The following is a 10,900-nucleotide window of genomic DNA, read 5'->3' on the forward strand; positions in this document are numbered from 1 at the left end:
TTTGAATGAAGAGGAAGTCTTCGGTGGAGACATGGAGTGGAAGACCTTGTAGGCCGAAGGCAAGGCATATGCAAAGGTCCTGAGGTGGGAAGGAAGTTGACGAGTCAAGGACCAGCAAAATTACGGGACTCACGGTGGGTGAGCAGGAAAGCATGGACCACCTCACATAACACTGTGGGGAGGAGATAGATAGACCCATTTTACAGATGAGAAGCTAAGCTTTGGAAAGAAGGGAAGTCCTTCGCCCAAGAACACACAGGGTAAGGATGAGGACTGCTGAACTCAGGCAGCCTTCTGCTCCTCACCACTAGGACAGTGGTTCTTAGTGAGGGATCCCAGACCAGCAGCACAGCATCACCTCTTGGGTCCACCCCAGAACCACCGAATCAGACACTGGAGGTGGGGGGCTTCGCTAGAGGTCCAGTGGTGGAGACTCCACAGTTCCACTGCAGGGGCCATGGGTTCCATCCCTGGTTGGGGAGCTAGGATCCCATATGTCGCGGAGCAACTGAGCCCACAAACTCCAGAGCCTGCGCCACAACCAAGACCCGATGCAGCCAAATAAACAATTTTTTTTTTTTTTAAGGAGTGAGACATAAGGAAATGAGAGCGAAGGAAGGCCATGTGACCACGGAGGCAGAGACTGGAGTGATTTGACCACAAGCCAAGGCATGCTGGCGCCACCGGGAGCTGGGAGATGCGAGAAAGGCATCCTTCCTAGACCCTCTGAGGGGTTGCCGCCTGCCAACTTGATTTCAGACTTTTGGCTTTTAGCACCATTAGAGAATAAATCTGTTCTGTAAGCCACCACACATGTGCTAATTTGCTGCGGCAGCCCTAAGAGATGAATCCACTGTTTGATGGGGCAGACGGAGCAGCAGACTCCAGCTCGACTTCCCACCGCAGAAGACAGAGCCCACCCAGGCTTCCCCCTGACCACTTTCGAGAACTCAGAATCTTCTTATGTGTGGAATTCAGAGATGCTGGGGTGTAACGAAAGGGACAGAGATGGGGATGAGGTAAACTGGGACCAACTCGACGACTTAGAAATGGGGCTGCAAACCAGAATCTGGGGGAGCGGGGAGAGTCTGAGGAGCTGGGAAGGGTTTCAGGAGAGCAGAGAAGACTCACCAGATGGCTGGTGAGAAGGATCAAGATGCATAAGGAGCTTGGGCCCTAACCTGGGCCACCCTTGCAGGGGATGCAGACTCTGGGGCCAGACGGCAGAGGTTCAAATCCCAGCTCTGCCACTTTCTGGCTGTGTGACCTTGGGTAAGACACTTCACCTCTCTGTGCCACAGGTTCTTCATCTGTAAAGTTGGTTTAATGATACCTACCTTCCAGGGTGCACTTGATTTCATAGACATAGAGCACATAGTGCCAGGCACACAGTAACCGCTACATTATTGCTATTATTGTTGTTGTTTTTATCATCTCATTCTGTCCCTCAGGTGTTGACATGGTGATGCCTCTCAGATTTGTGTCTCAGCCCTGATACCTGTCTTTGAACTCTGCCTTGTGCATCCAGATGCCCCTACCCCCAATATTGCCCCTTTGGATGTCCAGTACTGACATCTGGGGCTTCCCAGTGGCTCAGTGGAAAAGAATCCTCCTACCAATGCAGGAGACGTGGGTTTGTGTAGCAACCCACTCTAGTATCCTTGCCTGGGAAATCCCAAAGACAGAGAAGCCTGGTGGGCTACAGGCCACAGGGTCATAATAGAGTTGGACACGACTTAGTGACTAAGCAACAACAATAACTGACATCTGAGACAGAATACTGCTTCCTGCTTCCTCCTCACTGTCAATCCTGTTCTGACCTCATCTTCCCCTCTCTGCAAATGGTACCACCTTCTTCTGCCCATTGCTCAACCCTCAAGGCCAATCAAGCCTTTCCTCTCTGTCAAATCAACAAAGATACTCAATCTGTCCTCGACCCGTCAGTCACTCCATGGCGCCACTCTGGTCCTGTCCACCCCCAGCTCCTTCTTTATTGTTTCCCTGCACCCTCTGCCCTCACTCAGCTAGAGATCAGTTCATCCCTTCCCAGCTGAAACTTTCCCCACAGTTTCACTGTGAATTTATTACACTTCGATAAATCCTACAGAGCTGCCCCCCCAATGCTCTATCTGATCTCATCTCCCCTGTGCCCCCTCCATTGCAGCCACACTGGCCTCCCTCTTGTTCCCCAAACCCCCCACTCCTGGTCCTGCCTTAGGGCCTTTACACTTGCTGTTGCCTCCTTTTCAGGTCTTTGCTTAAATGCCACCTCCTCCAAGAAGTCTTCCCTGACCACCTCAGCTAAAACGGGCTCCCTACCCGCTCCTTTTCCCTGTCATTACAACCTTTTTCACCATCAAAGCATTTAGTGCTGCTTGTTAATTAGTTACTTATTGAGGGAATTCTCTGGTGGTTCAGTGGTTAGGACCCCGTGCTGACATTGCTGAGAGTGCAGGTTCAATCCGTGGTCAGGAAACTAAGAACCCACAAGCCCAATGACTCAGTCACTAAAAAAAAAGAAAGAAAAAAAATTCCTAAATCGTTGAAGTCCATCCCTCCTCCCACAAGGAAGCCACACAGGGATAGGAAGCTGTTCTTCTACCATTATATCACCAACACAGAGGGCTTGGCCACAGTGGATGTTTAATAAGTACTTATTGAGAGAATAAAAGTTAGTAGCCTATGAGGCCCACTATTCTACATCTTGCCTTTTTCACCCAATAGACTTGTGGCTAGTGGTAAAGAATCTGCCTGCCAATGCAGGAGAAGCAAGAGACACTGGTTTGATCACTGGGTCAGGCAGATCCCCTGGAGGCGGAAACGGCAACCTACTCCAGTATTCTTGCCTGGGAGATCCCATTGTCAGAGGAGCCTGGCAGGATACAGTCCATGGGATTGCAAACAGTCAGACGTGACTGAGCAACCAAGTGAGAGGAGGGGGAGGTTTGTTGCTATTTCCTTGTCTATATGTCAGGACTGCCGGTATCCTTTTGGCTTTTTTTCTTACTGGGATATAATTTACATACAAGAAAACACACCCATTAATTTTTTTAAATTTTATTATTTTTGGCTGAACGCAGGATCTTAGTTCCCCAACCAGGGATCGAACCTTTGCCCCCTGCATTGCAGCGTGAAGTTTTAACCACTGGACCACCAGGAAAGTCCCTAAACCCTTTTTTTCTTTCAGTTGCACTGGGTCTTTGTTGCGGTGCTCAGGCTTTCCATTGCAGTGGCTTCTCTTGTTGCGGAGCAGGATCTCTAGAGCACGGACTTAGTATTTGTGGTGCTTAGGCTTAGTTACTCCCAGACATGTGGGATCTTCTCAGACCAGGGTTGGAACCCATGTCCCCTGCATTGGCAGGCGGATTCCTAACCATTGGACCACCAGGGAAGTCACCCCCCACACACACCCATTCTAAAGACACAGTTTGATGAATTTTGGCAAGTGTATACTCCCGTATAACTACCACAATTAAGATAAAGCTTTTTTCTCACCCCAGAAAGGCCACCCCTCTGCCCTACAGCCCAGACAACCACCAACCTGCTTTCTTTGCTTCTAGATCACTGTTTCAGAGCTTGAGTACCCCCACTGGGACCTTTGCTGATCGGAAGATGAAGAAAGGAGACATTGGAGATCTAATGTTGAAAGACATTTGGCTCTGTATGGCTCCCAGATCGCTCAGATTTAAGTAAAAATATTTCTCATAGTATGGGGTGATAGGGTGGGTGTTTCTAAAATTCCAGATTCTGGGTCCACAGGGACTGAATTAGACTTCTGGGAGTAAGGTTTGAAAATACATTTTTTTTTCTTTTGGCCATGCCATGACACATGTGGGATCTTAGTTCCCTGACCAGGGATCGAACCCATGCCCCCTGCATTGAAAGTGCAGAATCTTAACCACTGGACTACCAGGGAAGCCTGAAAATACATGTTTAAAATAAGTTTCCTGGGTGAATCTAGTGAGCCCTAAAGTTTGGGGATCATTTGATATGAGGATATGGGTGAGACAGAAGGGCATTCTGGGTAGAAAGAACTTTCAGAGCAAAATCCCTGAGATGGGAGAGAACAGGGACCAGAAATCCAGGGCCTTGAGTGCTGGCAGAGAGCTGGGATTTTTCTCCTGAGGGCACTGGGGAGCCATGGCAGGTTTAAGTAGGGGAGTGATTACTTGTGTTTAACCTTTCATAAGACCCCTTTGACTGTGGCCCGTGTGTGTGTGTGTGTGTGTGTGTGTAAGGGAAGGGGCTGAGGACCCCAGGAGTGAGATAATGTGGACACCAAGGCAGGAGCGGGGCAGACAGAGGAGGGGTGTTGATCCTCATTCTACCGATTTCCTGCCTTTTTTTTTTTTTTTGGTCTCTGGCTCTGAGCCAATCCCTGCCCTGGATTCTGACCTGGGGACAGCTCTGACTCCACTAGACTCCTCCTCCTGACTCTATCCGTTCCTCCTCCTCCGATGAAGACAGGCAGGCGGCCAGGCCTGGGTGTGGGTCTGTGCGCTTGCGGTGGTGGTGCTAGTGTCTCCTGTGACGCGTGGATCATGGGCTCTGCAAGCATTTGGAAACCTCTTGAGGACTTCTGGGTGAGCAGGGATACTGCACATAAGTCAGCTTGTCCCCTTCTGTGGGTCCTTCCTCCCCCCAGGGCCCTGGCTAATTCCCAGCTTTCCCAGGATAGGTCACATCACCTCTTTTGCCGCTCAGTTCCCCAGTCAGTCCATGGAGGAACTATTACCCGTCCCCACCTCCCAGGATTGTTGTAAGACTTAATGAGTTAAAGGCAGACACTCAGAAAATGTAACTATGTTCTCGCATCTGTTTCTGTGTGAGCCACTGTCTCTGGGGGCAATTTGAACCTGCTTCCCTGTGTATCACATGAGACTCCGTGTCCAATTTGCCACGTAGCAGCTGTGCAACCTTGGGTGAGTTACTAGACCTCTCTGAGTCTCAGTAACTGAGACTTCTACTCTCGGTTACGGAGACTTCTACAAAAGTAAGAGTCTGCAAAATGGGTATGACAATAGTACCTATTTCCTATGGAAGATATGAGATTGAATTAATTACTCCACCTAAAGAATTTAGAACAATGCCTGGCACACAGGCATTAATTACACGAGCATCATCATTTGGGTGTGAGCTCCAGGCTGTGCGGCTGCAGAATGTGTCTGTCAGCATCTTGCGGGAATCTGGGGCGGGAAGCATATGGGGTTATCTGGGGTGGTATGGGACCAGGCCTGTGAGGGAGTCCTCTGTTTTTTCATCTGTGAAATGGGGATAACAACAGCTCCCTACTCTTGGCGTGCAAGCTGGATGCTGGGGTGCATGCGGCTGGCACGCAACTCCACATTCATTCACTTTTATCTTTTCTTTACGTATAAAATGCCCGTAATAGTAGCACCTACGTTGTTAGAGGATGAAATGAACTTGTAAAAGCTTAGGACACATCTAGCAAGCAGAAAGCACCCACTGTGGCACTTGTTACGGTAACTTATGTGGCACTGAGCCTGTGCTTACCTGGGCGGGCTGTGGGATGTGGCAAGGGCAGGATGTGGCCGTGGGCATCTGGCCCTACAGGTTCCTCCGCCACCCCACTTCCTCCGCGCCCCGACCTCCTGCCCCCGCCATCGCTCCAGCCCTGACTCCAAACTCCCTATGACCTCCCAGGGAGGAGGTTTGGCCAGCCTGCACCACCTGCCCCAACCCCAGGAAGAGATGCAAGGCACCCTGATACCCAAGAGGGGTTACTACCTTCCTTCCTGACACTATCTCACTGTCTCCCTCGGGTCCCCCATCTCTGTGACTCCCCATCTCTAGCTCAGGGTCTCTCTGGGTCTCTCTCTGTCTGCACCGCCCCCCCCCCCCCCCCGCCACTATGCTTCTGGGACAAGAAATATCAGGTCCCAAGTTTGTGTCCCAAGTGGGGGCAAAGGAGGAACAAGCAGAGGCGGGACTCCCCTCCCACCCCCACTCCTTACGGCATGCCCAGCTGACTGGGAGGTTGCTGGGGGAGAGGGGGGCTTCATTAATTAAGCTCTCCTCCAGCCACGCGGGATGTTAATGAGGTGGATGCGCCTCATTAGCGAGCCGAGCCCTGGCATTAGCGCCTTGGTCACACCCCTCTCCAGGGCTGATGTCTGGGGAAACTGGAGCAGGAGGCTTGTGAAACGTAGCTGGGCTGGGACCCGGACTTCTTCAGGCTGGGAGAAGGAGGGGCTGGGACCTGGGCTCCCGAGCCCGAGGGAGGAGGGCCTGGGGACCCGGATCCTTCCCCCAACACACCCCTCTACTTAAAGGCCAGCCGAGGCGCTCCGCCCTCTCCCGCCCCGGGTTCACCCCGAACCCTGCGGAGGAGCCGGGACAGTCAGTCACCCAGACCCGAGCGATGGAGGAGGTGCGGGAAGGACCGGAGCTCGGCGGCGGGATCGAGGAACCCGCGAGCCCCCAGGAGCCGGCGTCGCCGCCCCCGCCCCCGTCGCCGCCTTCGCCCGCGGCCCCCGAGACCCCCGGGCTCCCCGCGCCCGAGTCGCCAACCGAGGCCCACGCGCGGCAGCTGCTGCTGCAGGAGTGGGCGCCGCCGAGGGGGAGTCTGGAGCTGCCCCCGCGCCTCACCTGGAAGCTGCTGTTCCTGCGGCGGCCGCTCTACCGCAACCTGCTGCGCTCGCCCAACCCCGAAGGTGCGGGGCCCTGGTCCGCTCGAGGCTGCAGCAGCCGGGAGGCCGCCACGCCTCCGTCTCCTTCGCGTGGACTCGCTCACCTAGACCGTCGGTCTCGTCTTCTCTTTGTCTGTCTCTTTGTCTCTCTTGCTCTGTTTCCCGTCTCTGTCTCTTGAAGTCTCCCTCTGTGTTTTGATTCCTCTGCATCCTTCTCTGGGGCTTCCCCGGTGGCACAGCGGTAAAGAATCCACCTGCACTGTAGGAGATGCAGGAGACGCGGGTTCGATCCCTGGGTCGGGGAGATCCCCTGGAGGAGGGCATGGCAACCCACTCCAGGATTCTTGCCTGGAGAATCCCATGGACAGAGGAGCCTAGCGGGCTCCAGTCCATGGGGTCGCAAAGAAAATGACACGCCTGAGCGACAGCAGCCATGCATTCTAGCACTTCCTTCTCTGTCCCCTTTTCTCTCAGCATGTCTCTTTGTCTCACTTGCATCTCTGTCTCTTTCTACATCTTGTGTCTCTATGTCTCACAGGGTCTGTCTCACCCTATATCTCTCCCTCCCTCCTCCCATGTTCAGTTGCTCAGTCATTCCGACTCTTTGCGACCCCATGGACTGTGGCACGCCAGGCCTCCCTGTCCTTCACTATCTCCCGGAGCTATCTCCCTCCTCCCATATTCTCTCTCTTACCCTTGGTTCCTCTCTCTCTTTTTCCCTCTGTTCTTCCCCTATCGACACAATGCCCTCCCCCTCCGAGCACTGGCCCTCTGACCCCAGGACATTCTCAGGGCTCTCCCAGGGCCCTGACTCACTCCCCGCTGCCTGGCTGGTCTGGTCTGGCAGGCGGGGCACTGATTCCCGTCCTTCCAGCCGAGTCCAGCGGGCAGGGAGCGGGGAGCCTGCAGGAAGGAGGGCAGCTTCAGCCCGCCTGAGGCTCCGCTTCCCTGCGCGTTTCAGGCATCAACATTTATGAGCCAGCTCCCCCTACCGGTCCCACCCAGCAACCCCTGGAGGCTCTGGGTAAGTGCCCGGAGGCTAGCCGCATGCTGTGGAGGGGGTGGCCCTGGAGAAGGGGCACGTTCTAATCCTTTACTCCTCTACCCGCCAGGCAATTTCCGCGGCTGGCACATCAGGACTGAGAAACTCCAACAGAACCTCAGGTGAGTGGCCGGGACACACGTGGCCTGCATTTGATTCCCTCTTCCGGCCTCCCTCGCTGTGGGACCTGGAAAAGCTGTCTTTACCTCTCTGGGCCCTTGCCTCCTGCTCTGTAAATGGGATGGATCATAAAAGCATGCCCATAAAACACACGGCATAGGGTCTGGCTAGCTTGCACGTAGTAGGTGTTCCATTTTGTGCTTAGTCACTCAGTTCGTGTCCAACTCTTTGCGACCCCATGGATGGAGCCCACCAGGCTCCTCTGTTCATGGAATTCTCCAGGCAGGAATACTGGAGTGGGTTGCCATTCCCTTCCTCCAGGGGATCTTCCTGACCCAGGAATCCAACCCGGGTCTCCAGCATTGCGGGGGGATTCTTTACTGCCTGAGCCACCAGGGAAGCCTAGCAGTTAACACTGTTCCTATACTCAGCCTCTTTCTGTGGGAACGAGAGAGTCACCTAGGCCACCAGCTGTCTGCCTTTAAACCGGGCCCCCTTTCTGCATAGTGGGTGGGATGCCACAACTCAGGGGCTCTGAGTCACAGGCACTTGGGTTCAGCTCCGCCACGTCTTTGCTGCTCGATCTTGGTAAGTCACTTCCCTGTCTGCACTGCGGTTTCCCCATCTGCAACATCGGGTTCAGAGAAGCTCATAGGAACCGAGGCTGTGAGGTGCTAAGTGGGTGCTCAGCCCCCGTAGGCCAGCGCCTTTGACGTGTTTAGGAGGGTGCGACGGTCAGGGTGCCCCGCTTCTGGGGGCCCAGCTGACCAGACAGCCTCCCTCCCCCGTGCCCTCTCTCCCAGCTGGACGGTGAAGCAGCAGTGCGTGGACCTTCTGGCCGAGGGCTTGTGGGAGGAGCTCCTGGACGATGAGCAGCCGCGTATCACGGTCATGGACTGGTGCGTGCCTCCGCCCCGCCCGCCCGCCCAGCCAGGCTCCCCAAAGCACATGCCTCGCCCCGTGCTCCCCGAGAGCCTCCTGCCACTGCGGGACCCAGCCCTTTCCATCTCTCTGGCCCCTTTGCTCTGAATCGTTCTGTCCTTGAAATGCTCCAGCCCAGAGCCTCTTCTTTCTTCCTTGGATGTTGGTCACCCTCTTTTCTTGAGATGGATTCCCCCCTCTATTTGGCTGCGTCTCACAGCTTGAGGGATCTCAGTTCCTCAACCAGGGATTGAACTCAGGCCACGGGGAGCCTTCCCTGACCACTCCCAAGCTGGGTCAGATGCATTATGCTCCAGTACCCCGAATGTCCCCTATCCCAGCCCTGACCATGCCTGGTTGACGCTTCTTAATGACCTGTCCACCTCCCCCACTGGACCATTATGAATTCCATGAGAGCAGGGCGAGAAGTTGTCTTGGTCACTGCCGTGTCACAAGCAGCACCCAGCCCCGGTGCACATAGTGAGTGCCAGTGGGTGTGTGTGTGGAACAGCAATCGTACCAGGAGTGGGGGCTGTGGTGGCAGCTGAAGGCCTGCCCCCGACCCCAGGTTCGAGGACAGCCGACTGGACGCGTGTGTGTATGAGCTGCACGTCTGGCTGCTGGCCGCTGACCGCAGCACAGTCATCGCCCAGCACCACGTGGCCCCCCGCACCTCTGGGAGAGGCCCTCCCGGCCACTGGGTCCAGGTGAGACGCCCTACCCTGGCCACCACCCCCATATACACTTTCGTGTCCCAAGACCTCACAGAGGGAGAAGGGAGGAGAGCAGGGTTTATGGGTCCCCAATAAGAACTTCTTCCTGACCCTGGTGCCACCCCAGGTGTCCCACGTATTCCGCCAGTACGGCCCCGGCGTCCGCTTTGTCCACTTCCTGCACAAGACCAAGAACCGGATGGAGCGTGGTGGGCTGCGGCGGACTAGGGTGACCGACTCTTCTGTGTCCGTGCAATTCCGGGAGTGATTGGCTGACCCTGGGTCCCTCCTGACCTCTTATATGATGATACAAGATACCAACCCCTCAGCAACTTCTTATTCCCTTATCACTTCTGATATCTTAGCATCTCTCTGATCCCCTAGCAGCTCCTGAAGCCTTAGAAGTCCCTAACCCTTAGTACCTCCTGACCCTGAGGCTCCACCATGTTCCCTGAGCATCCCCCTTCCCCCTTTATACCCTCCTGTCCCCTTGGCTGCTCCTGGATCACATACTACCTCCTATGCCCTGTAATCCTGCCTGGCCCCTGGCTTCTCAGTTGCATCTTCACACATCTTTGAATGTCTGTCTTGCTGGCATCTTTGCTGCACTCTGCATGAGGGCAGTGGCCACTTCTTCCTGAGTCAGTGCTTGACAAGATAATAGGGGCTCAATAAACCTTTGTTGGCTGAATGAATAAATACATGTGCCCAAGGAATGCTGTCTCCCTGGTGTTTGCTCCTTAGAACTTCACCGAGTTCACGTCCCACTTGCATGTCCTCTAATCCTTGATCTCCAGCGCCTCCCTTGACCTCTGATCTCTTATGTTCCAAATTTATGGCCTCATAGCATCTCTACTGGAGAAGGCAATGGCAACCCACTCCAGTACTCTTGCCTGGAAAATCCCATGGACGGAGGAGCCTGGTGGGCTGCAGTCCATGGGGTTGCTAAGAGTCGGATACGACTGAGCCGCTTCACTTTCACTTTTCACTTTCATGCATTGGAGAAGGAAATGGCAGCCCACTCCAGTGTTCTTGCCTTGAGAATCCCAGGGACGGCGGAGCCTGGTGGGCTGCCGTCTGTGGGGTCACACAGAGTCGGACACGACTGAAGCGACTTAGCAGCAGCAGCAGCATCTCCACTTACTCTTCTCCCATGTCTCCTAACTCTCGCAATGTCCCCAGATTTCCTTTCTCCCCCCAATCCCATGTTATCATCCCCCAGAGCTATCCCTCTACTTCTCCTCCTCCCAAGACCCCTCATTGCTCTTCTCTTACTCCTCCAGATCCCCCAAACCCAGGTACTCATCAAGGGTCCTTATCCTTAGGAGTCGTAAATTGCAAATTTGAATTTTCACAAATATGCAGATTAGAATGAAAGTGTTCTCCATGTGTTGGAACCTGGGGCGTTAAATGTATTTCACAACCCATGAGTACTGGGCTGTGGGCAGATCACA

The 10,900-nt window shown here is 54.3% G+C and overlaps 1 protein-coding gene and 1 non-coding gene across 2 annotated transcripts; one reads left to right on the forward strand and one right to left on the reverse strand.

Annotated features, from left to right (window-relative positions):
* Nucleotides 1-3,843: 3,843 nt before the first annotated feature.
* Nucleotides 3,844-3,916, reverse strand: TRNAE-UUC. The gene has a single exon. It is a non-coding gene; the product is annotated as a tRNA-Glu (tRNA).
* Nucleotides 3,917-6,202: 2,286 nt separating this feature from the next.
* Nucleotides 6,203-10,411, forward strand: NCCRP1 (NCCRP1, F-box associated domain containing). Its single transcript, XM_043895288.1, has 6 exons — nt 6,203-6,674; nt 7,612-7,674; nt 7,763-7,814; nt 8,616-8,711; nt 9,302-9,440; nt 9,574-10,411. The coding sequence occupies exons 1-6, from the start codon at nt 6,383-6,385 to the stop codon at nt 9,712-9,714; spliced, it is 783 nt and encodes a 260-aa protein (XP_043751223.1). The 5' UTR covers nt 6,203-6,382; the 3' UTR covers nt 9,715-10,411.
* The last annotated feature ends 489 nt before the right edge of the window (nt 10,412-10,900 follow it).

This window comes from Cervus elaphus, chromosome 4 (genome assembly GCF_910594005.1).
Source record: "Cervus elaphus chromosome 4, mCerEla1.1, whole genome shotgun sequence".
Classification (NCBI taxonomy): domain Eukaryota; kingdom Metazoa; phylum Chordata; class Mammalia; order Artiodactyla; family Cervidae; genus Cervus; species Cervus elaphus.